At 48.7% G+C, this 26,733-nt stretch overlaps 1 protein-coding gene, 1 long non-coding RNA gene and 1 pseudogene across 2 annotated transcripts in view; 1 reads left to right on the forward strand and 2 right to left on the reverse strand.

Moving 5' to 3' along the window:
* Nucleotides 1-4,098: 4,098 nt before the first annotated feature.
* SPRY4 (sprouty RTK signaling antagonist 4) lies at nucleotides 4,099-18,782 on the reverse strand. Its single transcript, XM_033096728.1, has 2 exons — nucleotides 18,562-18,782; nucleotides 4,099-8,717 (listed from the first exon to the last, which is right to left on the reverse strand). Exon 2 carries the CDS (start codon nucleotides 8,668-8,670, stop codon nucleotides 7,771-7,773), a length of 900 nt encoding a protein of 299 aa, XP_032952619.1. The 5' UTR covers nucleotides 8,671-8,717; nucleotides 18,562-18,782; the 3' UTR covers nucleotides 4,099-7,770.
* Nucleotides 18,783-18,909: 127 nt separating this feature from the next.
* The window catches only part of LOC117016626 (uncharacterized), a 46,561-nt gene continuing 38,737 nt past the window's right edge, over nucleotides 18,910-26,733 (forward strand). Inside the window, exon 1 of the long non-coding RNA XR_004421935.1 lies at nucleotides 18,910-19,088. This is a non-coding gene — a long non-coding RNA (uncharacterized LOC117016626). The remainder of the gene's footprint in view (nucleotides 19,089-26,733) is intronic.
* Nucleotides 22,127-22,227, reverse strand: LOC117017145 (uncharacterized; annotated as a pseudogene).

Raw genomic sequence — 26,733 nt, forward strand, 5'->3', positions numbered from 1 at the left:
TGGCCCATAAATTCCATAGGTCTGGGGACGTGATTCCTCTTTTGATTGCAGAGGAAATCAGGAAAGCTGGTCAAGAGCAATGTAGTATTGTAATGGAAGGTCCTTCCTGAGATCAGTTTGAACATGGGGCCTCTCATTTTATGTGGGGTATTGTGGTGCGGTGGTTAGACCCAGGTTCAAGTCCCATCTCAATTAGTCTATGTAGTCTTGGTTAAAGATCACTTACTCTATTGATTTATACAGAAGCACAAGTAGGAAGGAAACCTCTTCCTAGGGACAAAGGAAAACATCCCAAGGGAGGTGATATTTGGATTGGGTCTGAAAGTTAGAATAGACCTTAGCATGCGGTGCACACAGGCTTTGGAGGAAGATCCACCACTCATCAGCTGTGTGACTTGAGGCAAGTGACTTAACCTCTCTGAGCCTGTTTCCTCATCTGTAAAACGAGACTGATTATATCAACCTCATTTGATTGTTTTCAAGATTGTAAATGGTAATACAAATAGTCTCTGTAATGATTTCATAAGGCCACTTGACCTTTGTTACCCTGTGAAGGCTTACTAGAAGATTGCAGGTACTCCAACTATTGATTTCAATTAGAGGATCACCTCGAGGCCCATTTTCTTGCTTTGTGGATGATGGATACTTTGTTCAGGGTCCAAAGCCACTCCCTCCCTCACCATGCCCAATGGGAAGGCAGCCAGTCAGAAGTTCACCTGAGTCTCTTCAGGTACAGAAAAGAAAGAGGCCAGACCTAGTTAGGACAAGATGGGAAAGGAAGGGAACAGGGAGGGTTCCAAACCTTGCAACAGTTAAATGTTAATATAGGTGTCGGCATAGGAAGTGTCTTCTAATGGCAGAAGGAAGCCAGGGAGTTTTTCAATCATCTCCTGCTTAACAGATACAGATGTATTCATAATTATCCCTTGCCTGGGGCCTCGAGGCCCAGGTGGGCTCCAGAAGGCCTGTGTTCCTGCCAGACAAGAGTCCTTAAAGAACATCGTGTAGACAATTGGAATGCCATTTATCGTGCAAAACACAATAAAACCCTGAGCTCTCTTCCTGTCTCAGAGACCCATAAATTATGAAAATTATACCTGCCCTAGGCCATGGACATATTGTTTTATTAAAGTTCCGATGAATAAACTTAAGGCTCTTAAAAATGTCCTCTCGGCTTTCATCTGGCACACACCTCCAGCATAGAGCTGTCTGCCTGGGTTCATTTGATTAGTTCACAAATGTTCTTTGGAAAGTTGAGCTCATTTCAAGTTGCTGGTTCAGCAGGCGGGAAGGGCTGGCTGGGGAGCTAGCTGCAGGAGTGGCATGGGGCCTCCTGGCCAGATGACAGAGTTGCCAAGGGGTTCTCGTTGTTTGCGGTCGGAGCTGGGGAACCTTATTCTTTGCGAGATGAGCACCTGGCTTGTGGTGCCCTCACAAGGACTGTGTGGTTACAAGGTGTGGAGAAGGTTGAAGTTCTGCTTTCCTGCCTATCCCCTTAATTTTAAATTCAATGACTGGAGAGTCTTTTTAATTCATCTTGTGCTTCTTCCCTAAATTAAGATGGTAAACCTTCAACTATCTGTTTTTCTGGTCGACCCCTCAGTCATTTATTGGCAGGTGACTTCTCTGACCCTCAATTTCTGAACCTCTGAGAGGGAACTAACAATGGTATCTGCCAGGTACAGTACCTGGCAAAAAGAAACCATTCAACAAAGGCTAACCCTTATTATTACTCAAAAGCTATTTCATAACTGGGAACGGAGAGGGACAGCGGGGCCAGTCAGGGATAGACAGGGAGGCAGATGTGGAACTTTTTCTCTGGATACCAACTTTAAAAAAAAAACAAACAAATAAAAACAAGCACATGTTCATTCAGCTCCCCTTTCCCCAGGAGCATTTGGGTGGGTGGGACTCTTTAAATTCCCAACACCCTGTATAGGATTTTGTTACTTTTAATCCCCACACACACGAAACAAAGTAAAACCAGGGGCACCTACTCCTCAGGAAACCCAAGGCTGAATCAAAGCCTGGTATACAGGTTTCCCCCACTATGGGAAAGTAGAAGATGCCTACAAATCCTTCCGTTAGCTAAAATGGCATAAAGTGAAGGAGCAATTACCATTAATTTATACGGAAAACTTTTTGAGTGTTCTCAGATGCAAAAACTAACCAAATACGCTTAATTACATCCAGTTTTACGCCAAGTGTAACACTCCTACGAGCTCTTACGCTTTTCTGTTACTTTCGGACTCATCTTACTAAGGGATGCCCGAGACCGAAATGAAGCAGATGCTCTCAGTTCAAAGCTATGGCGGCTGGATATCGAGATGCTGAGCGTAGTTTTCCGGGCAGGAGCTTGGCGGTACCACTCTCGCCGCTGGCGGTGCACGCTGCTTCTGTGTCCGCTCACTGCAAAACAAACGCTGAACGCTATTTACGCAAAAGCGAAAATCCTCTTCCTCTTCAGATTTCTTTCGGTTAGCCAAAACAGGAACTGTTTACAAAGTGGCGTGAAGTGACTTTCAAAAGGCAGAGGCTACCTGTAATTGGGACTGAGGCAATTAAAAAGAAAAGCATCCAGTTACTTACCTCCACAGTGGAGGAAGACAGTGAAGCACTAATTACCCTTTGTGCCTCCAGTGGGAATGGGACAAGGCCCCAAGGGTGGGCGACAGGGAGGGGCGGAGCCTATCTTTATTCTTAAAGTAGTATAGCAGACAAGACCAAGTTGAGGAAAAATATCCTTTGTGCTTTCTTGAGCAGTGACCAAGGGGATCCTTGAATGGGCTTGGATATCTCAAAGAGGGGCCCAAGGATTTCCCAAAGAATTGCAAGACACCATCATTGGTGACTCCAGAGAAACCGGTAAATGGACCCAGGGCTCCTGATCTCCTCTCTCCTTCCAACCCCCTGACCCTCATCTTTGTTAGTTGTCTGTCCCCACTTATGGGTAACAGAAAAAAAAATTTTCCCCCTTTCTTCCGCCTCCCCCTCCCACTCCGTTTCAAGCCATTGTTTCTCAGTCTAGTTGTGTAGGACATACAGCTCCCTGGCCCATGCTGGTGGTAGGAGCCTTGTGCTCCTTCTGGCTGAGGCAGGCGGTCGCCAGTCATTGGTGGGCCGCTCACAGCAGCTCTCGCCGGCTACCGGCCACTCACACTGGCCACTGGCCACTCATGGCAGCACATGGTAGCCCACACAGCACATGGTAGCCCAGCTCCAGGGAGAGCTGTTGTTCACAATCTTAGCTGTAGAGGGCGCAGCTCACTGGCCCATGTGGGAATCAAACCAGCGACCTCTGCGTTAGGAGCACCGCACTCGCTCCGACCACCTGAGCCACCCAGACCACCTAAGCCACCGGGACAGCCCAGAAAGAAAATCTTTAATTATTGCTCAATTCCTTTTCTTTCAGAAAACAAGAGGCATGTGTTCACATGTTCAAAATACAAGTCTAACTCATTGTGATTGGCATATGAATTAAAAGTAATGAAAAAGTTCCCCAGCAACATAAACTGAGAGGTGGCCAGAGTCTCCACCAAGTTTGAGTGCATTTGGTGGGGGGTGTTGGGGAAGCAGATGGAAGGTGCATTAAAAGGGCAAAGGCAAGTCATTCAATGGATGGAAGTCTTTACAGGTCCAAGGAACTGGTTTTGTGTAATATCCACCAATCTATTGAAAATAAAACCGCCAAAGGCTTTTCTGCTTTGCCTTTTTGAAGCATGTATGTGCATGAAAATCTGTTTTGGGGATACCAGGGCATAAAAGCTGCAGAATTTTTGTAAACTGGGCAGGTCAGGTGACAAATCCCCACCTCCACCACTTTCCAGTTTGAGTTTTCTTGTCCATCTGTTACCAATACACGCCTGTGTAAGAGAGGGCTTGCCAGAGCGTTTAGCAGCACCTGGCAGGATTCAGCTTTATAAGAAAGTGAAGCTTTCCTCCAGTTATCATAGAAGCAGGACAAGGGACTGCCCCAGTCCAGGGGCCCTGCCAGAGCTTGGGTACACATTTCCATTTGGTGAGTGACAAACGTGGGGCCTTGCTGGGTGAGGATATCGGGAGCACTAAGACACAAACACGAGACACAGCAGTCCTGGGTATATTTAACAATATATATTTATATATATATTTCTAGATCAGTACATTCAGTTTTAACTTGTTTTTTTCTTCACAAACAGAAGAACTCTTACAATAGTAGACTTTCTAAAATAAATACTATTAAAATAGAGCTTCAAAATAAATATTCTATACAAAGGGAACCTTCTGTGGTAACTTTTGTTGTGGGGGTGTGAAGGGACTAGAGTGAAGAGGGAAAATGAAGTAAGACTGTGGTGGAATGGGAACCTTGAACAGCTTTTCTAACACAAAACCAAACTGTGGGGCAGTGAGAAGAGAAAGCAAGATAAGACACCACATGGAGTTACCCACAGCAAAAAAACGGCAGCGCAAGAAATCGTCATCAGCTGTCACAGTAAGCAGAGGGCATGAAAATGCTTTCGGAAGGCATGAACCAGAAGACCGGTGAAGCTTGCGGGATGCCCTAGTGAACAGAATTGTACAGTGCAAGTTGTGCTGCCCACACCCCGTCAGACATCTCCTGGGGCAGCATGGGAGAACATGAAGCTTTGAGGTGACGGAATCTGGGTGCTGGTCCCAACCAACACTTTACTTTCCATGTTGTGCAACCTTGGACAAGTCATTATCTAACTGGGTCTCACTCGATGTACACTGGGGACCAACGGAGACTCCAGCAATGCTGAAAGAACCAGATGTGTCACATGAAGGTCTTCCATCTCTGTCAGCTATGAAGGGGCCCACATCAACAGCAGGGACTGGTCTCCACCTCCTTCTAGCCAGGGGTGGTGATACCTTGTTATGCCCCGTCATCTATCTGGGAGGGCTTTGCTCTCCTAGACCCAGTTCCCAGGGTGCTTGCTGGAGTTTTGGGCCTTCAAAAACCCACCCCTGAGAGGGGAGCAACCAGGGTCCCCTAGGACAAGTATCCTGGACCCAGGCTTGTGGCCCCACCCCCAATTCCTGGTAGAACCACCACCCACTCCAGGTTGACCAGAAGTGGAAACTAGCTGGCACTTTTCAAAAAAGGTCAAGATGAGGTCTAATCCAGCCAAGCAAGCCGTTGATGACAGAAAACACAATTATCCAGAAGCAGCCACAGAAATGTGTTGTCTTTCTGAGAGCTTGGTCCCTCAGTGGCCCTTGGCTGGCCCCCGGGGTCCACGGGCAAGCCAGTTTTCTGTTGTTTTGCCAAGAAGCCGAAAAAAACATGCTGGGGGACTGCTATGCAAAGGAGCTGGGAGAAACCAAGCTGTTCCACTCCTTCCCTTCACCACCGACCACATGGGACGCGAGTTCTGCCGACATCCATCTAGCAGGTTAAATGCAAACTAAAAAGAACAAGCCAAAACGGGGGAGGGAAAGAAAACAGAAAACTAAAACCCAGAGACGTCCGTGTTTACAACTATGTACACAAAAAGTCAGGGTTCAGGAGGCTGTTTGCCAGAAACAGGGTCTGTAGAGAGGGGGTCGGTGGGGTAGGTGTGTGTGTGTGTATGTACACACAGCTTATGTATATCAGTTCTCCACAGAATGGGCGTGTAGAACACCATCACCAAAGTGCAACTTGCCACTGGGTCAAGTTTCCCATGGAGACATCTGAAGGAGAGGCTCTGGGAAAAGTTCCGAGGCCTCGCCAAGAGCGGACACGTGCCCTCTCCTTTGGGGGTTAACCTCGGCACACCTATTCTGAGGAAGACGTCGCCAAGTCCCTTCAGTACACATCTGATACATTCAATTAGTATAAGTGGTTGGCTGAATGTGTTTTTTCCTACCATTCTCTCCGTTTGTGCAAGAACATCCATCACGACTGTGGCAAGGGTAGCTACATGAATCAGCCTTAGAAAATGCAGATGCAGTATTTCATATTTGCCTTTTACAAGCTAGCAAGTGTTATATAAATAAAGCCTAACATAATAAGACCCTCCCCTCCTTTCCTCCAATCAATAAATACCTATGGTTACAATTAACTTATTCTAAATCATAAGATGTTACTACTAGTCTTCGAGAAGGGGGGAAAAGAAAAGTCCTTGAGAAGCACTGGATGCGTGCCAATCACAGCTACCTGCCTCCTTGCCTCCTTTCTGGACAGTTCTGTTCCTACAGAACACACTGGAAACGCTACAAACGCTCTACCGAATGCACTTCCAGTTTCACCTGGGGAGGCTTTTCTGACCCAAGCCACTTCCTCTCCTTGGGGGGTTGGGGAGACGACACAAAATACCACATGAAGCAAAAGCCCCGTAGAATAGCTGGGGAGAAGGACCAGACACACTACCGCGTTTGCATGCAACAAGTACCTACCCACTGGACGTGCTGCACTTTCTGAGTCCTTTAGCACCTTGAGAGAAAGAGTTGCTACGTCTTTGGGGCTGTCGGGACGGGGTGGTGCGGCCACGCACAGAAGCGGGGCTCAACCCCAAGAAGTCCCTGGGGAATGTTTTCCCTACCCATGCTCTTCCGACTCCCCCGTCAGGGCTTTCTAGCACTAAAATAGACTCTTTTTTCATCATCTGTCTATTTACATTAAAGATACAGACACATCACTGTACATAAAAGGCTATGACAGCAAGCAGCAGAATCAGAAGAGAAGAAACCCACACCCAGCTCGGCTCCACTGTCACTCTGCCAACGGGAGGTGCTGCCTCTCTTCTTTGCTGTTAAAATCCTCTTCTTGGTGGGGAGGGGGGTTGTGTTCCTTGAGGTTGCTCGCCCCCCCAGATTTTGAAATCAGCCCTTCCTGGGGGGTGGCCCAAAAGGAAGCAAGTGTTTTATTATTGTTTTCTAAAACACCGTTAGCATCTGGTTTAATTATTCTATAAAAACGTAATGACTGGATCCAGAGACCACAGCCTCAGACTCATTGGCAAAATGATATTTGGTCTCGCATTTGCCGCCCTGGGCTTCTCGACCCATAAAGTTTCTGAAAAGGATCTGGGTAGAGCGAACTTGGGACACGTAGCAGGCAGGTGAGCCTGTGACTCAGTAAGAACTGGAGCACGGTGTTGTAAGTGGAACACCCCAAGAGTTAGTGATAGAGCCAGAAGGGAGAGATGCTCTGTGTAGTGGCTCCTAAATCCATCTGTGGCTCCGGAGACAGAGCGAGGAACGCGGCCTGGGCTAACGCCCGGGCCGTCCTGTTCTCAGGGGCTCCCGAGTATGTACAACAGGGACTGCCAGGGTCTACTACACCTTCCTCGAGATATTCCACTGTGGGGTAAGAAGGGGAGGAGAAGAAGGTATAGACGTCAAGACTCCAAGGGTCTTCTTCGAAGGTCCCCTGGCCATTCAGTTAATGGTTCCTCCCAGGCAGCCAAAGAGAATGGAAAAGGGGGGGGAGGGAGAGAGGCGGGAGAACTGGGAAGGCATTCAAGCAGCTGCAACTTCCGGATATGTGGCCACATCTGTGTTCCGTCTTCTGAAAAAAAATCCCCCCACACCACACCACGCCCCTGCCACTGTCTGTCTGACACAAAGTTCCAGGACCCTGAAAAAAAACCCAAAGTGCTTCTTCATCCTTTTGGGGAAGAGGGTGGGTGACGGGGGGGTCTCTGTGTCTTTAGAAGCTCGGGCTGGGCAGGCAGACAGACAAGGTCAGCCTCAGGACACGAAAGCCTCTGGCCTCGCTGCGGTCTTCTCGGGCTTCGGAAGGGACCCAAGTTTCCAGGGGGAGCGCGGGGGCTTCGACCCAAAGTGTCAGAAAGGCTTGTCGGGTCTGCAGGCCTTGGCGTCGCTGGCGGTGGCCTTGCAGATGACGCTGTTCGTGTGCTTGCAGCGGCAACCAGGGCGGCGTAGGCGGTCGTAGCCGCGCTGGGCCAGCTTCACGCAGCCGGTGGCGGGCAGGTAGCACAGCAGGCAGGGCAGCACCAGGGAGAGGGCGCCCATGAAGGACCAGCGGGCGCAGCAGTTTGAGCGGGAGCAGGAGCAGGGGTGGTCAGCACACGAGCCCTCATCGTCCTCGTTGGTGCAGTGGTAGAAGACACCCTGCACCAGGCACATGCAGGTGCCATAGTTGACCAGGGTCTGCGCCGAGCACAGGCACTCCTGGTTGCAGACCCAGCAGGAGGGCAACGTCCGGGGGGACGCGCAGTCCTTGCACTTACACTTCCCACAGGCCTCGCACAGCAGGAAGTGCTTGTCCAGCTCTGGTGGGACTCCTGGGCCCTTGAGGTCCAGCGGCTTGCAGTGGACAGCCTTGGGCTGGATACGCACAGCCCTCGGGGAGGCCTGGTCCGCCACCGGCGGTGGTGCCATGTGGTCTAAGAGCCGCTGGTCAGAGGACGTGCTGCTGCTGCTGCTCACAGAGCTGGGGCGCCCACTGAAGGAGATCCAGTGGTGGGTGACGTCCTGGTCACAGCGGGCAGGCATCGGGGCCAGCTCCGGGGGCCCACCCCGGGTCCGCTTAGGGCCGGTGGGGGGTGCCAGGCCAGGGTTGTCTATGTAGTCGTTCTCCACATGGCTAGTCTTCATCTGGTCGATGGGAAGGATGGTGAGTGGGTGTTGGAGCCGGCTGTGGGGCATTCGGCTGTCAAGAAGGGGCTGGACCATGAGTGAGCTGGGAGTCAAGGGGACGCTCTGTGGGATCGGGGGCTCCATTGGGCTGGAGGTCCTGGACTGCGCTGAGAAACAGGCTTCTAGGGGCCCTGGGGGGTGGGGAAAAGGAAGAGAGAATGGATTCCAGGCATCAGTGTTTGGCCTGTTAACACCCCCGCCCCCATCAGGTCCTTGGGAGCCCAAACGAACCGGGAACTGGTTTCCCTTGGTGGGCTCTCCAGCACTGAGGCTTCGACGTTTAATAACGACCGTAATAATAGTTAAGTGGTAGAAATAACACTGATTTAGCACTTAATATATGCCAGCCACTCTCCTAAGCACCATGAATATTAAGTCACTGACTCTTCACAATAACCCTAAAACGTACCTTCTATTATTATCCCTTTTCTAGTTATAGAAAACTAACGTTCAAAGTAACCTGTCCAAGGTCACACAAAACTATCAGTAGCAGAACCAGGACTCAAACCTGGGCTATCCAAGTTCAGGTTTATAATCCCCGTGGAACATGCTCCTTTAGAGAGATAGCCCCATGGTCATCAACACAGGCAGGCTCCGGAATCAGATCCAAGTTTAAATCCTCCCCGCTGCCTCTCCGTGTCGCTGAGAATGAGGTTTATTAACCTCTATGCTTCAGTTCTGTCAACTGTAAAATGGGTTCTTGTGAGGATTAAAAGAGAAAATGCATATCCAGTACCTAGCACTTTGCTTGGCAGACACAGCAAGTGCTCAGTCATTAATCACCATCCCAGAGAGCAACAGTTTCGATTTCCTGAGCACTAATAAGCACTACACGCCAAGCATTGTGCTGAGTGCTGAGGATGTGGTGACTCGGAGAGGCAGCCCTTGTGTGCTCCCACGGCGTTTATCAACTGGATAAACAAAAGCCTTTATTTCAGATAGTTACAAGAGAAGGAAGGGCTATATCTGATGCCTTCACGTCCAGGATATTAACTTATTACAAGCACTTCTAAGAGCCGCAACCTCCAGTGGCTAATAACCCCTGGGTAGGTGTGCTTCTGACAACTTGGATGGGAAATCCTCTTGAGGGGCACTCACATTGCCCATTTCCAAGTGCTGAGCTGAACATTCAGCCTAAATGCTATTTACTAGAATAGCTAAGCCAACCCTGGATCAGTTTCTAATTTCACCGAGAGAGTGCAATTTTAAGTTGGAATCAGGCCAGAGATTCAACTGCAGTGCCTGACACGGAACCCCAGGAAGTCACTTAAATCAAAGAGCGGAAACGGCTTGGTTCAGATTTAGAAAGTGCACATTGTTTTCTATTAGAAGTGCCATTTCCTTGCCTGCTGACCTTTACATTCGGAATTCGGCTGGAGATCAATTTAAAGAAATAGCAGCAGAAGGCCAAGACCTCTGCCCAAGGGGACACGATTTGGAATCCAAGAGAAAGATTAGACTCTGGGAAGATTCTACCAGGGGGTGGGAGTGAGGGTGGGGGACGGAACAGGGTGTATCATAGAAGGGGAAGATAACTGTCTGGAGAAAAAAGGCCATTGTATTAACGTGTTATGGGGTGGGGGTTTTGGTAAATGCTTTTTCAAGATGCTAATGATGTTTTCCTTAGGAGAGCTGAGACCCTGGGCCTCGGCCCTTTCATTCATCTTCTCTCCAAGGTGATGCCTTAGAAGGGGATGTAGACTCGTTTCCTCTTCCAGTTAACTCCATACCGATCCAGACTTGGGACACAGTCGGCCCATCCCAATATTCCAATCACAGGAGAATGACACCTCCCCCAGGTGACTTATCAATGTCTATAAGTAAAGAGTGAAGAGGAAAAAAATGAAAGGTATTCAAAGCAACTCAGTATCATATTTCCCTTATTTGAAACAAAGGTTTGATCAGAAATGGTTACATTGTTAGATGCCTGTCCAAAATGAAGAGCTGCTCTGGATACAAAGTTCATGAAGAGGATTAAAAGGGCATTTATTCACAGGATTCTCATCTGTATAGCACCCACACTGTCAAATGCAAAAAGCATTAAGTCTTTTCTACAAGGTTCAGTGCTCCATCAACTGGTATTTCCCATTTGCATAGGGCATGGATTCTGGCTTTGCTCTCATCGCCCTACCTACTTAAAAGATGCTAGTATTTCTGTGCATGGTTTTTCCCATCTTGGAGAAAGTCTGCCTAGGGGCAGCGCCTGCCTCCTGCTTCTACATTCCCTTCAGATGAAAAGAGCATCATCTTCAAATGGGAGGCTTCCTTCCCAGTGGTGGGTCCGTCACCAAGAAGTAGTCATTCACTGTCATTCACCAAAGGCAGCCTCCTGTAGTCAGGGCTGGATGGAGGAATGTCAAATAAGCACCTACTAGGAGGAGTTTTTCCAAGGATCAGGCTGGCCATAGGGGAGGAACTTCAGAGAGTGCTACTACCTCAGCCCACTTACACTTTGCAGGGCTTCCAAAGCCTTGCTTCTAGAATAAATGGGTTTGGAGTCAACAGAAGAGGGTTAAGAGCCCCCAGGTCCTTTACCTGGAGGAAAAGGGGTGACGAGGCCTAAGAATGGGAAATGCTGACAGAGGCACAGGGTAACACTCTCTGGCGCCAGCCAAGAGGTGCCTTAGCCAGAATCTCCACCCTGGACAAAGACAACACAATTCCCTTATTCTAGAAACTCAGGTCACGAATACTCAGGGTATTGCCAACAAAATGTCAGTAGCAGTTAAAAGGCTGCATTGCCCCATGTTGTTGGACTCTTGTTTCTTAGGACCAAGATTTCTTAGGACCAAGATAGGGACTTGCCCCAACCCGATGACCCATTCTCCTTTCCCCAATTCTGTTCCTGGAGTTCTTTAAAAACAGCCACGTTTTCTATGGATGAAGCAAAAGGCATGAGCAATGCTCAGGGATTTTAGCAGGTCCTGGAATCAGAAGGCAGATACATGGGAAAAGTCCCACCAGGACACCGTGGTGGGAGCAGCAGCTACTGGCACTGGGGAAATTGGTGTTAGAAGGTCTCCATCACCCTCCAGAGGCAGGTGTCAACATCTGGGTCTGCAGTTGGGGCCAGACACGGGAATGAGAGCTTGGTCCATGATGACTCAGCTCTCGGGACAGGCTGCATCCAGCATGGCTCCAGCAGGCATTATTCTAAAATGCGTCTTCCCTGAAATCCAAAACACTAATTCAAAAAGACATATGCACCCCATGTTCATTGCAGCATTGTTTACAACAGTCACGATATGGAGGCAACCTAAGTGTCCATCGATAGACAAATGGATAAAGTGGCACATCTGTGCCATGATTACTCAGCCATAAAAAAGAATGTAATCTTACCATGTGCGACAACATGGATGGACCTAGTGGGTGTTGTGCTAAGTGAAGTAAGTCAGACAAAGTCAAGTACCATATGATTTCACTTGTATGTGGAATCTAAAAAACCAAAAATGAATAGGCAAAACAGAAACAAACTTGTAGCTTCAGAGAACAAATTGATGGTTGCCAGATGGGAGGGGGTTGGGGGCTGGGGGGAGAAGGTGAAAGGGATTAAGAAGTACAAATTGGCAGTTACGAAATAGTCCCAGGGATGTAAAGTACTGCATAGGGAATGTAGTCAATAATATTGTGATAACTGTGGGGTGTCAGATGGCTACTAGACTTACCAGGGTGATTACTTTATAAGGTACATACATGTCTAGTCACCATGTTGTATACCTGAAACCAATATAATGTTGTATGTCAGCTATAATTGAAAAATGAAATTACAAGAAAAATGAAAACAAAAACAAAACAAAAAATCTTGAATTGAAAAAACAAAATACATCTTCCCTATCGTAACCTGGATCAGGATTCCTCCTGGCCAACCAGCTCAGCTGGCTCAGAGCTGTACTGCTCAAATCTCAGGCCTCATGGCCTTACCTCCCCATTAGCAGAGACCCTCCGCAGGAGGGCTGAATTCATTTGGCTGACAAAGAAAAACAACTTCCGAGCAGCCAGTGTGATTACCCCTCAGCACAGCTAAATGATGTCTCAAAAGCAAAAAAAAAAAAAAAAATCCAATCCTCAATTGGCTTCGAAGATCAATCTCGAATCTCTGCTCCCTGGGACACACCCACTCTCCAGTCTAAGCAACGGCTGCTGAACTTAAGTGCAGTTTAATATGTACTCTGCTTCCCCTGCAAGGAAGGAAGAGATTTATAATATAAATAGGAGAGAGCAGGCTTTGCCTCATTTAGGCTGTTTGGAAGACTGATGGCCAATTTGGAAGACTGTGGACAGAGAAACAAAGCCAGCACTCCACTTAGCCAGAGAAGCACCTCTATGGAGTTTTAGGTGGCGGTCTTATGGATTAGTATGAGGAAAGAAAACTTTCACTCCACTCCATCCTTCTAATAATAATAAATAATAATTATAGAAGCAGCTGATATTTATGAAACATTTCTTGGTGTTAGGCTCTGTGCTAAGCCCTCCCTGCTTTTCTCATGTAATCCTCACCATCTCTGAGGAGGATAGCACCCATTTCGCAGAGGAAAAAAAAAAGGAAGAACAAAGGGTCACAGAGCTGGCAAGTGATCAGGGATGCGTTCAAACCCAGTAGCAGGAGCTCCAGAGTTTGCAGTCTCAGCCCTGCAGTCCTGACTTACAATAACTTCTGGTTATTCATGGAAAGGCATCAAAGTGTCAGTCACTTTCATAGCCATGAACGACACCAGTCTCCCTAGTTTGCCACCAGCCCTCAGGAACCGCATCAGGCTATTTTCAGGCTCTTAACCAAACCAGCAGGGAAATGAAGCCAGGCAGGGCTGACAGGAGACTGGCCCCCAGTTAGGGGAATTTTCAGTGTGGACAGCAGAGACGGGGGTTTGAAATCTGTCATTAAAGGAAGGCTTACAGCTCAAGTTATCTTCATTTCCAATTCCACTTTCTTTGCTATCCCTTCTGTCACCTCACCGCCTATCCGCCCCCGCCCCCCGCCCCTCCTCCCAATTTACTAAGTGTTCTCATTTTCAGTTTTCTTCAAGTTTGAATGGGTCCCACTTGTAGGACCTCACCACAAAGCAGTTCCTAAGAGGAAAACCCTGCAGTGGGAGGGAATCCCCTCTCTCTCCTCCCACCTATAAAGCTGAACTTAAGGGTCCCTAGGGCTTCTTCATGGATGGGGCTTTCTGGTCTGTGGGGAAGGGGGAAGGGAAGGAGGAGCCAGTGTTGGAGGAAGCCAGAAGAGGCCTAGAATACTGAATCAGCAAGACACTGGAAAGCCCGGTGCACACAGACCTGCGCTTGCAGCTGGGCCCCCTGTGAGCCTGAAACTGCGTTTGTACCTGTCGGGTGGGGATGAGCACTGGACTGCTCCGTACAGGCTGGCTGAAAAGAACCAAGGCGCATGTTAAAGGTCCAGGCCACCCACCCACCCCTTCCTTTCCCCTTGACTTCCCCCTGAGGAGAGGAGTTGGGAAATACTAGGAAAACCTGACAGTTGTGCTTAGAAAACTGCAGGTCAGCTCATGACAAACTGGCAAGAGGCTAAGAGTGAATGGGCAGTTTCTGCACTACCCCATTCAGTCTCAGCAGGTTCTTTCAGTGATGGTTGTTTAACCCTTTCACAGCTCATTAAGAAGCGTCTCTAGGCTGCCAGAGAGATTGCCCGCCCCTAGTATCCACCTATCCTACCACTTGGTTCTTTGTGACAACATCCCAGATTAGTCAATTAAGCTCCAACCAAATAATGACTGATTGCTTCAAAAAAAGTCTTTAAAGATGAGGGGGCAGGAAGCCAAGGACTTGCCTTCCCTACACCCTAGTGAGGAAGATAATCTCTGCATCTCTGCTGAGAATGGCCCCAGTAGGAGAATAAAGCATTTAGGCAGCTGGATCTGTCTGAGATTCTGTACTCCTCCCCACCACCTCCCACTCCAGCGCCAGCACTAGGGAGCTCACCTCTCCCCATAATCTGTTCGCGATCACAAAAGAAAACAGCTGCTTTTCATCACTCTGTCCCATCACCAGTTATCACTTCCCAATCTTCTTCTCTTCCTCTTCCACAACCAATCAGCTGTGCTCCAAGCCCCAGGGCCCAGAGGATGGAGGAGAGGTCTCCTTGTACTTTGGCTCTGGGTATTCTCACTGGCTTCAAATTTCGGCTTCAGGGTATTACCCCCATAATTGTTGTCTGCTCAGATCCCCTTAAAGAGGGATTAGAAGTCAAGAGTGAGAGAAGAATGGGGCTAGAAGAAGCCTGTTCACACTGGAACAATTGGCCCACATCAAAGTTGGGGGGGACGGACCAGAAACCTAGACCCCCACGGGAGAGCCCCCTCTCCCTGACACCAAGATCCTTGTATTTATCTCACCACCCTCCACGAACAAATGAACTTATAATAGATTTTAGCTTACTCCTGGGATGGGGCAGGAAATGACTCCCCCTTCCGCCCACCAGAAAAAGAAAGATTAGCCGACGAGGGAGACAAGGGAAACCACTCTTCTTCTGCAAATGGCCACCTGCCCCAGAAGGGCCCCTTCCCTCCTCCACTAGATCCAACACATCTGTGCGTCCTCCCCAGTGCCCTTGCTTCCTCCACTGACTGTCCTTGGAAAGAACAATCGTGACCACAGCTGAGCGGTGGAGCTTTTTAAGCCCAGACACATGTCCCGGATACATCCCCAGCCTTGTCAGCTGTCCGGATCTGCAGGGTGGCCCCAGACCCCAAGAATATGCCACGTCTTACCTCATGCAGTGCTCCCACACCTCCTGTGTAGAAAGGAGTACCTGTATAGCCAGGGCCTCCGACTAGGTGCCCACGAGGAACAAGGAGCACAGCCCCAGTCCCTAGGGTTCTCCCTATTCTGCAAAAGGGGAGACTAGGGCCTGACCTTAGCAGGTTTCCTAATCACCATCGGCTCTGACCTTGGAGTAAAACAGTTTTCAGGACGTTGCTCTTCATCACCTTCTTTCTCTGGCTCTTTGGAAAGAGCAAACATATGTTCCAATGAATCACTGCTTTCCCTTCTATCGGGAAGATCCAGGTTGGCCATGAGATAGAACCTTCACTCTTGCCATTCTCCTTCCTTAAAAACACGGTCATGTCTACATTTCAAATACAAATTTTCAACTAGATCCAGAGGTTTGTGCAAGAATCCTTACCCAAGGTTTCTTCTCAAGGAACTTCCACCTCAGGAGGCACCAGATGACAGGCACTTTGGGTTTATATACAAATTAAAATGCCACAACTCTCTAAGAACGCTGAACTTCTCTCAAGAAAAGGAGGCGGCTCCTTTCTACACCTCCTTGGTATCAACACCTGGGCCCTACCCCAATGGCCTGAGGAAAGAAAAATGCTTGTCGGGGCCAGAAAATGTCACACCAAGGGACTTTTAGCAACAAGAACTGGAAGAGAAGTCCCCACAAGTGATCCTAAAGTATTAACCCCCAGAGCAGCACTCCTGAGGGCCAGTTCTAGAGGATTAATGGGTGTCCCCCCTCTCTTAATTTTGTAAACCACTGACTTTCAAATTTTGCACTGAAAGGCTCCCTTCATTTGTTATTAAAATCAGCCAAACCTCTGGGCAGTGGCAATGTTAGGTTTACCAGAGTGGGAAGTAAAGAATTTGAACTGAGCAGAACTGGACAGATGGCAGAATTCCAAAGAGCCTCATCTCTTCACCTATTCTAGATGGCTGAAAACAAAACTGACATCTGCAAGCTCCAAATAATCACCAAGCCCCCAGCCTCTGCCCAGCTTTAGCCAGGAATCTTTCTGTGTCCCGTCTCCTCCCACCAAGCCCAACCAGAGCTTTAAGGAGACATTGCCATTTCAGAGGGTAATCTGGAAAAGGTCGTGGGAATGAGGAGAGCATTTATACTCCACAAAAAGGGAAATGACTCCTGAGTTCAGAATCTAAAAAGGAAGATAATCAAGAGATGTCTTTAATGTCTTCCTCACCCTAGCTGACCAACATTTGTCCATCAAGGTATCAGAAATCTGCCACCTAAATGCTCCCTATCTGGTGCTGGCCATGCAGCTCAGTTGGTCAGTGTGTGCACTGCTCACATTAAGATTCGCCTGGCACCTCTTGGCAAATGAACACCCTCCCATGGGCTGGGAAAGAGGAAATTAATTTCACACTGGACGTGTCTACAACTTCTTTATCACTCGTCTGCTAAGAGAAAGTGGGTGGTGGGTGGGGGGCGCAACTGCAGCCCTTCCTTTCCTATTCCACCCCACACTCACACACGAAGGAGCGAAAAGCTGAAAATTTCAGATGTTTATGCTCCATTTGTGTGATGACCCAGAGAACTCTAAACACTGTGAAATCACCAGTGCAATATGGGTAGGGCTTCAGGCCAGAGCGAGCTTATTAAGTGATTGATAAGGCCACATTTCCTAAATGCTCTGGGCCTTCTCCTTCTAGCTTTGCATCTCGGAGCCTTATCAGAAAGATTGGTGAGCCTTGGTCAGCTAACCAGACAGACATGTACTTCTTCTTGCCCCTCCCCATACTGGTGACACTGATTTGCAGGCAGGAAAGAGGTTGTCCCCATTGGATCTGGCCACCCCACTGAACCCACACCTTTCCATTCAACACAAACCATACTGAGGGCTCCCAAAACCTGCATGAGCCAGAAGGCAGGCTCCTGCCCTCACCCAGGCCTGGCAATATGGATGCCCATCCAGCAGCTGGTGAAAGAGGCAGCCAGCAGCTCTTCCCTCTCCCCACCATCCAGCCCCTCCAATCCAGTACGCTTCTCCCGTCCATCGCTCAGCCCACCAAGCCACGCAACCATTTTCTGCCTCTCTTCCCTCCTCTGCCCAAAACCCCCAGCCCCCAATCAAATAGAACTGAGAAACCGCCTTCTTGCACAACAGCAGCTACTGTCTAAATGCTTTTTGATCGTCTGCATAGAGGGGGAACTGGGCACAGCCCTGGCCCCAGTGATGGAGCCAAGCTCCAGCTGCCTTGGCTGGCCAAATCCGCCCTCGCCCCCCCTTTCATGGCCCCCGTGGCCTTGGCGATTCAGAGTTTTCAGAACGTACCGTCTCTATCCTTCTCTTTTCTCGGGTGCTGTCAAGCCTGGTACCACCAAGAAGGAAGGAGGGAAAGCGGGAGCCTTATCTCTCCTACGCACGCAACCTCTTCCTCCACCTCCCACAAGCCCGGCGTTATGTAAACGCACCTTCAGCCCCCACCACAGCCCCAGCGCGGCCCCGGGGCCTCAAAGCCTGGCACAGCTCTGTGCCTGGGGATAGGGAGGCACGAGGAGGCCGAGAAGCCTCAGGCCCTGCAGAGGCCGAGGAAGGTAAAGGCAACTGCAAGGCAGTTGCACAGCATAAAATGCGGCAGCAGAGCAAAGGTCAGACGGCCAGGAACCGCCTCGCCAGAGAGCAGAAATGCCCAGTCCCGGGCCAGCCCGGCGCTGACCATCGAGGGGGTAGGCAGAAGGGGAGAAAAGCCAGTTCGTCACGGCTCCGAAGGGGACAGAAAAACCCACGTCGAGCATAGGCCGCTGCGGCGGGCTAGGAAAATCTATGGCAGAGCTGGCACTGTGGGCACCGAGCCCGGGGTGGGCGAGCCGCCCAGGGCGAGGGCACTCGCCGGACCCAAGAGTTGGCTCCTGACGGAGCCCAGAGCCCGAGGCGGGTGGTGGCAGGAGAAGGAAAGAAGCCAGGACAGAGGCAAACTCCCGGGGCACGCACCAGGCTTTCCGAGTCGCAGACAGCGGGGAAGCCGGGCTTGGCAATGCCCAGGGGTCGGAAACGGCGGTGGCAGGCTATGGACACCCCCGGCGCCGTGCCGACCCAGCCCAGGGCGTCCCGGAGCTGCGGCGCACCGCAGCGGCTCAAGGAGGCGCAGGGAGAGGGAAGGAACACTGAGGAGCGCCTAGAAATAGCGCACCATTTGCCCCAGCCCGAAGGGGAGTCGCGTCGCGGCTCGGAGGGGGACAGTTTCGGACCCTGAGACCGGCCAGGGACTTACTTTGAGGAGCCTCAGAGTCACGAGCATTGCTCCACGTCTGTGCAAATCCCCGAACCCAAGTGGGTCAGACGCCGCTGTCCTCGCAGACGCCGGCGGGAGGAACCCACACAGCTTCCTGCGCTCCGCAGCGCCAGCTCCGCGCTGTCAGCTTCTCTCGCTGCCTCCGCGGCGATGTTGCAACCACTGCCTGGGAAAATGGCTTTTTTATGAATGGGAGGGAAGGGAGCTCTAGTGCGCACGCGCGCCGCTCGCGATTCTATGAATGGGTGGGCACAAGAGACCCTGCGCGCGCATGCGCCGCACTCATTTTTTTCTTTTTTTTTTATGAATGGGGGGCCGGAAAAGAACTTAACCCGTGATTGCTGGGGCTGGCTCTCGCTCCTCCAGGGGCCGTCGTTCTTTTACAAAGAGGGGTGGAGGTTGTTGTTGCCTTTTTTTTTTTTTTTTTAAATGAATGGAGGGCGGCGGCGACTGCTGCAGCTGGCTCAGCTGCGCGGGCTGTACCCCCTCCCAGCCTGCGAAAGGAGGTAAAGGCCACCTTCACGCCACTGCGGGCCTGGGCAAGAACCGTCAGTGTCGCTGGGGGCGGAGGGAGGGGGCATGCGGCCTCTGGATCCTAGGCCGAGAGGGGGCAGGGAGACGACACACCTAAATCTAGGGATCTTTACTCGCCGCAGGCAGTCGTGGGGGCGGGGGAACTGCAAGACCCCTGCTGGGGGCCTTCTCTTTCTCTAGACTAGGAGCGTCGGGGGCGAGGGGTCTTGAGGCTGCGTTTACCAAAAATCAAGACAACGTCAAACGTCCATATCAAAGAAGGGTGGCGTGGGGGTTGCTGAGTGAATCTGGTTTCTTTCCTGAGGCTGAGTCTCCCTTGAGTGAGTGCAGACCACCCCTCCCCCCCATTTCTTGGGTGTGGACAGCGACAGGGCCGAGGGCTCTTCCGGCTCCAGTATCCTCCAGGGCGATGCTGGCTAGTCTAGAGGAGACCTGACTTTTGACCCGCAGCAAACCCCTTGCCCACCCCCAGTGTAATGTCCGCAGTACCCCGGCGTCTGTCCGCCCTTTGCTGCCCTGACCAGCTCTAGTTACCCTGTCCACGCCGGTGCTTTTCGCAGCCCTCAAGGGATGAGGGCCTGAAGCACCGAAGGCCTCGGCTCTTTGCTGCTGTAGGCGCTTTTCCCCAACCACCCCCTCCAGCTCCCCTCGGGAGAAGCGGGAGCGGCAGAGAATTGGCCAGGTGGATGGGTGGAGCCGGCCGCTCAGAGGATGCTGCCGGGGTGGCCACGGGATTAAATAACAGGGCTCTAGAGCCGCAGAGGAAATGGAAATGGCCGGGGATCCTTTCTTTGCAGTTAATGATGGGGGGGGGGGGCGCGGGGGGAGCGTATCGGCTCTGGCCGGTGAAAAGAAAGGCCCCGCCGTTAGGCCTGACTCAGGGAAAGTCGGGAGCCCTCGCAGCAGGCCCAGCTCCGCCCAGGAACCGAGGAGGCAGTAGCCTCCGGGGAATTGGGGGTAGGGGGTGGCTTTGATGCAGGGATAAAAGCTGGGCCAGGGCCTGAATCCCCTGGAAGTTTTGTCTTGCGGGTGTTGTGGCTTCACCGGGAGGTTGTGAGGCTAGTGCGCCTCGTTTTCTAACTACACCACCATAGGACTGTACTCGGCTGTTGTCAGAGGAGCCGATGACAGGCTTCCAGCCCAGGACGGAGGTCTGGCCTTGGCCTGGAGCTGGGTCTGGGGCTCTGGAGACAGTTAGCGGAGGGGCATTTTGCAAACCCAGACCAGAACCCAAGGTCACCGAGTCCCAGTCTAAAATGCCTTCTCCATACTTACCTTTACAGTGTGATTGGTTTACTCAGCTCCTGGGGGTGCAGAACAGGCCCTCCCTAGGGGAACTCAGTCTTTTAAGGCCAAGACCTTCCTTAAAACCAAGAGGAAAACTCTGAAGACAATAAGAGTATTTTACAGTTCAGGACTTCCCTTGACAGGTATTAAATTTCAATATCATTATTCCTATTTGTCAGAGAAAGAAATTGAGGCCAACGGTCCTGTATCTGGTAAATGGAAGATCTAGTACATTGTAGTGCTGATTTTCTAAATTTTTGCAACCCCGTTATTTCTTCTTTGCTCTCACCCCTTCAGCATCACAAACTTAAAAACCTGTTTCTTACAAGTCATTTAAGCACGTTGAACAAGTAAAGTTGGAACTAATTTTCTAGCCAGTGCTCACTTATAAGGCCTTCTTCAACAATTAAAAGAATAGGAATAATAAGTCCTTTCTAAACTATGGAAGAAAATCAGGGTGTTGAGGGGTTGGGGAGCGTGGGGGTGGGGGTGGGGGTGGGGGGGATTCACTGTCCTGTTTCCTTTATTAGTGTTCCTTCCATTTCTGGTCTTTTCTCAGCTTTCCTGAAGGAGAAGGTAAGGAGACCCCAGCCCTGGTGGGATGGGGAGAAGATGGAAGCGACCCCAGTGCTGAACTGGGAGAAGCCTCTGATGCCTGAGCAGAGTGTGATTCAGTGTTTGGGCGGGCACTGGGGACCATATCCTGTTCCTACTTGGAACCTAAAGAGAAAAGAGGTTTCAAGCATGTTATGACAAATTCATTCATTCATTTGTGCATTCATTCATTCATGTATTCTGTGCTGGGGCCTGGCCTGACTCTGAGGAGTCAGTGGTGACAGACTGACAGCCCTCCCTGCCCTTGTGGAGATCACAGTCTTTTAGAGAGACAGACAGATTTGAGATTTGAGGCACGATAAGCACAAGGTGGCAGGGGGTGGGGGGTGGGGTGAGTAAACAGGATCAGAGGGTCTGGGGAGTCGGGAAGGACCTGATTTTAATTTGGGCATCAAGGAGTATCTTCCTGAGAAGGGGCTTGTGATTGTGAGTTGAGTCCTTATGACTGAGAAGGAGTGAGCCTGAAAGAGGAGACACGTCAGGCAGAGGGAGCCTGGGTGAAGGCCCTGTGTGGGGACACGCCTGACATGGAGGTGCTGACCAGAGGCCTCTGTGACCACAGCTTGATGAACAAGGTTGAAGTTGGCCCCGTGAGGAGTTCAGATATTATCCTCGTAAGGGTTTGAAGCAGGGTTGTGACACACTCTGATTTGTGTTTTAAACCTCGTCAGCAGCGCACAACCCAGTGGGTGAGGGGACAGAGTGAAAGATGGTAGAGGAATGCAAAACAGTTTTTCCTTAAGAGGTTGAAGACACCGCATTCTTTTGGATCGGGCAGCCAATAGGCCTGTACTGGGGTTTTTTTTTTTTCCTACTTCATCTGACTTTGTTCATTCCAAAACTGCTCAGTCTCTTCCCGGTATAACTTTTCTTTTCTTCTCTTTTCTTTTCTTTTCTTTTCTTTTTTTTTTTTTTTTTTTTTAACATTTTTAGTTCTAATAAACTTTTTAAAAATTAGTTTCAGGAGTGCAAAGTAATGTAGTAGTTAGACATTTACAACCGTCACAAAGTGCTCCCCGCCCTCCCCCCTCCCCCAGACATCTAATACCCCTCTGACATCGTGTATAGCTGTTACTATACCATTGACTATATTCCTTATGTTGTACTCAAAAATATGGAATGCTTTGTGAATTTGCGCGTCGTCCTTGTGCAGGGGCCATACTAATCTTCTCTGTATCGTTCTATTTTAGTTTATTGCCAAAGCGAGCACCCGGTATAACTTTCCTACTAGAGGGAAATCTGAACAATCTTGCATTCCTGCCCAGGCTAATTACAGTCTTTTCACCCCAACTTCAGTGTAAGTGTCTTCACCCCCACCAGATTCTGGCCAGGCGAGTGGAGTGGGTTCAGTTCTGGGCTCTGCCCTCTTATCTTAAGCTCCTGGCCTGGCCAGCACCTGGGAGCTGAGTTAGTGGGAGTGAGGAGAGGCAGAAATTCCAATTCAATAATAGACATTTATGAGCATTTACTGTGTTCCAGACCGATGCTCAGCACGTTTTTCTCTATAATATTGCTTTAAAAAGCTGTCTTCTTGCTCTTTTCCAAATAGGAAGTCAGAGGCGCTGTTTTAATTATTTATCAATTCCACAGAAAATTATTATGCTCTTCCTGTATGTCAGGCACGGTGTTAGGTGTTGGGGTTACAGTGATAAGAGGAATGGATACTATTGTTGTCCTCATGGAGCTTACAGTCAAATGGTGACACCACAGTGGGGATAGGGCCGGGATATGCTTTCCCTCATTCATTTCTATATTCAATTGACATTTTTTAGCCTTTTGTCAGGTAGTAAGCACACAAAGCCAAGCCCCCAACCCAAACACATTACTTGCTCCCATCTACATAGAAATTGTGAACAGCACTTGTTTGTAGTGAAGTAGGGAGATAGACATTAAACAAATAAATGATCAAAGAATGATTTAATTACAGTTAACAGCAGTAGTTAGTGCCTTAGAGAGTACAGAGAGCGAAGGAGGGGGCCCACAGCCTGGGTTGGGTGGCCTGGAAAAGTTTCTCTGCAGCTCAGATCTGCAGAATACAGACTCAGCCAGGCGGGGTTCAGTGGCAGAAGGCCCAGAAACAGGATGGACGACGGGAAGTGCTAGAGCAACTGAAGATAGCCAGGGGCCCCCTCATCCTCTGAGGAAGGAAGGAGGTGTCAGATCCCAGGTGAGAACTCTGTTCTTTCAGCTTTGGAGGCTGGAGAGCTTGAAAGACAGATGTGCAGACACCAACTGCAGATGGCTGGGGTTCAGTCTTACCCTTACAAGCTCTGTAGCCTTGGACAAGTTATTCAAATTTTTCGTGCCTCAGTTTCCTTCTTTGTAATATGAAAACTAATAGTAGTACCACCAAGAGTTGAGTGGAACTTAAGTGGAATAATGCACATAAAGGCCTTAGAATAGCCCTGGGTCACTGTTAAGTGCTAAATACACACTTAGATCATTATTCAACATACCCAGACATTTTGATCAAGGAATGAGTTAGAATTTTAAGAGGAGCCCATTTATCTGGGTGCATCAACACCTCAGAAAGGAAAAACAATCTAAAGTGCAAGGAAAGTTTTCTTTATTAATGAATACTTAAAGTAATAATGCTGTAGCTGTCACTGCACGACAAAAGTGGTATTTTTCAACTGTGTATCTTTGATTCACCAAAGAGTTGATTTTAACCATGGCCAATATAGATGCTTGAATTTCAGTGGTAGCAAAGAGTGTAATATAATGCTGACTATTTGCTGAATGATGGTTCTTTTGTGTCAGTCTGGAGAGGGGATGTTAAACACTTGGTGATTTTGCATAATTCTTAATCTCCTCAAGCTTCTATTGTAAAAGGGATAGTCATACTGTAGTATCTGCTTCAGAGGATTGTTCAGTGCTTCAGAGCACTAAATGCATGATGTTTTTAAAGTAACTTAGCTCAGAGCCAGGTGCACAGCTATTTTTGTGGTCCTGTCATTTCTGTGTAGTGGAAATTTTAAAGATTTTAATTTGGTTATGATAATACAGATCACTAGCTTCCTCTTCTCCATCCTTCCTCCAAGACCCTTGGTTTTTGCTCTTTGCTGAGAAGGGCAGTGGAATGTTATACAAAAAAAGCAATTCCTGAAGACCTCACATAATTCAAGAGTGATTTCCTCATCAGTGTGAATGTAAAGTCAGACTTGCATAGTATCCGCTTTGGCAACGGAATCAAGGTTTTAATGAATATATTTATACGGCACAGTTCAAATCTGTGTTAGTTCAAATGCACATAAAATGCAAGCACACTGTCCATTTCCAATGTGGGAGCTAAATCCAGAGCAACCTGTGTGATCATTGAACAAGAAGAAAAAAACAATGGCCAAATCAGCCCCCTTGGTGGTCCTTGCTTGCAAATCACAGAAAGTCCCTGATAACCAGACTGGGGACCCTGGGAGAAGCACAGGGACAAGGAATGGATGTCTGGACCTCTGGAGGGGCCAGTGACTTCTGAGGCCCTAGCTTGGCTCCCATACTCCATGAGAGGGATGGACTACACCCTTCTTCCTGACTTGACACGTGTGCTTTGGGCCACATTTTCTCCCCTGGCTTCCATTCATGCCACTTCATTTGGTCAATCATTCATTCAACCAATGTTTAAGCACTTTTGAAGTACCAGCAGCCATACCAGGCTCTGAGGGTAAAACAGCAAATGCAAGGTGTGATAAAAAAAAAAAAAAAAATACAATGAGTGTTTAAATTTAAAAAGTTATTACAGTAAAAGACACATTGCCATTAATCCCCCTCAAAATACTCCCCCTCACTTCAAACACACTTATCCCATCATTCTTGCCACTTTCTGAGGCAGTTCTGGAAGTGCTCTTTGTGAGTGTCTTTAGTTGTGCTGTCATGGCTGCCTCAATGTCCTGAATCAGTTCAAAATGTTTTCCTTTCATGGTCATTTTGACTTTGGGGAAGAGCCAGAAGTCGCATGGTGTCAGATCCAGTGAATAAGGTGGATGAGGACACACTGCAATGTTTTTATTTGACAGAAATTGCTGTATCAGAAGCCATGTGTGACACGGAACCTTTCCATTGTGATAAAAAACTACAACGAATGCTGCTGCCAAGTGCCAACCAATGGAAGAGCAGGGATCTTCAATATAGGAAGCAGCATGTCAAACCTTAGTACCAGTGTATGACAAGTTTCAACTTGTTCGGTGCAGTCAGTTGGGTGTGAGCTATGGTTGAGAGAAGGTATGTTTTAAAGTGTGCCATAAATCATCCTCCATCATGACAACACTCTGTGTCACACATTGCTTCTGGTATACGGCAATTTCTGTCAAATAAAAACATTACACTATGTCCTCATCCACCTTATTCACTGGATCTGTCACCATATGACTTCTGGCTCTTCCCCAAAGTCAAAATGATTCAGGACATCGAGGCAGCCATGACAGCGCAACTAAAGACATGAAAGAGGACTTCCAGGAACTGCTTCAGAAAGTGGCAAGAATGATGGGATAGGTATGTTTGAAGCAAGGGGGAGTATTTTGAGGGGGATTAATGGCAGTGTGTCTTTTCCTGTAATTTTTTTTTTTAAATTTAAACGTTCACCGTATTGTTTGATCACACCTTGTATAATATGGAAATCCTCTGCTCTCATACAACTTACTATAATGAGAAGAGCAGATAATAAAAAAAAAATGACCACCCAAATAATAGCATAATTTCACATGTAGATCAAATCCACAAAGGGAATAATAAAGGGATGTAACAGTGCATTGGGGAAGGAGTTAGCCTCTTTAGGGAGGTTGGGGAAAGCCTCTCTGGGCAGTCTGACGCTGAGGAAAAAGAGCCATGCCAGTGCCCAAGAGGGAAGTCCATGAGTGCAAAGACCGTGAGGGCAGGTGCAAACCGGTGTATTCCAGAAACACTGACACCTTGGGCCTGAGGCTAGAGTTGCTCATCTCTGCTCAAGGACATTTCTGGCCTCCTTCACCACACTGGGTCTGGTCCAGGCTCCAGACTCTGGAGTACACAGCCAAGTGCACCAGCCTCAGGCCCTGGGGAGGAATTTACAACCATGCTGAGCCTGTTTACCACCTGCCAAGGAGCCCTTGGAAAGCACAGGCTCTTTCTCAAAACCAGTTTTTATAGTGCTATGTGCAAGGCAGGATTTTTTTTTTCCTTAAGTAATCTTTTTATTGAAGTATAACATTAGTTGAACTATATGAAATTGCCAATGTTCAACCAGTTTTTATGGTTGTACAAAGATGGCAATTTCATGTGATTCAACAAATACATTCAGAAAGTGCACAGAGCAGAAGTGTAAGACTCAGTGAAGTTTCACAAAGTGAATACAGCTGTGGAACTAGCATCCAGGTCAAGAAACAAATCACTACCAGCATTTTGTAGACCCCACTCATGCTACTCCCATCCCTAACCACTACTATACCCCACCTCCACCCACAAGGGTAATCACTATTTTAACTTTCAGCACTACAGATTAATGTAGCCTATTTTTTGATCTTTCTATAAGTGGAATTATACAGTAGGTAGTTTTTTTTGGTGAGATTCATGCCTGTTGTAGTTTCTTTTTCATTGCTGTATAGTATTCCCTTATATGACTATACTACAGTATATTTATTCATTCCACTACTGATGGGCATTTCGATTGTTTCCAGTGTTTGCTTTTAAGACTACTGCTTCGGTGAACACTCTTGTACATGGCTTTTGTAGAACATATGTTTGTAT

This window comes from Rhinolophus ferrumequinum, chromosome 24, assembly GCF_004115265.2.
Source record: "Rhinolophus ferrumequinum isolate MPI-CBG mRhiFer1 chromosome 24, mRhiFer1_v1.p, whole genome shotgun sequence".
Classification (NCBI taxonomy): domain Eukaryota; kingdom Metazoa; phylum Chordata; class Mammalia; order Chiroptera; family Rhinolophidae; genus Rhinolophus; species Rhinolophus ferrumequinum.

Bases quoted from the DNA above. Each gene is read 5' to 3' on its own strand.
- SPRY4 (XM_033096728.1), bottom strand. From the start codon at position 8,670: ATGGAGCCCCCGATCCCACAGAGCGTCCCCTTGACTCCCAGCTCACTC.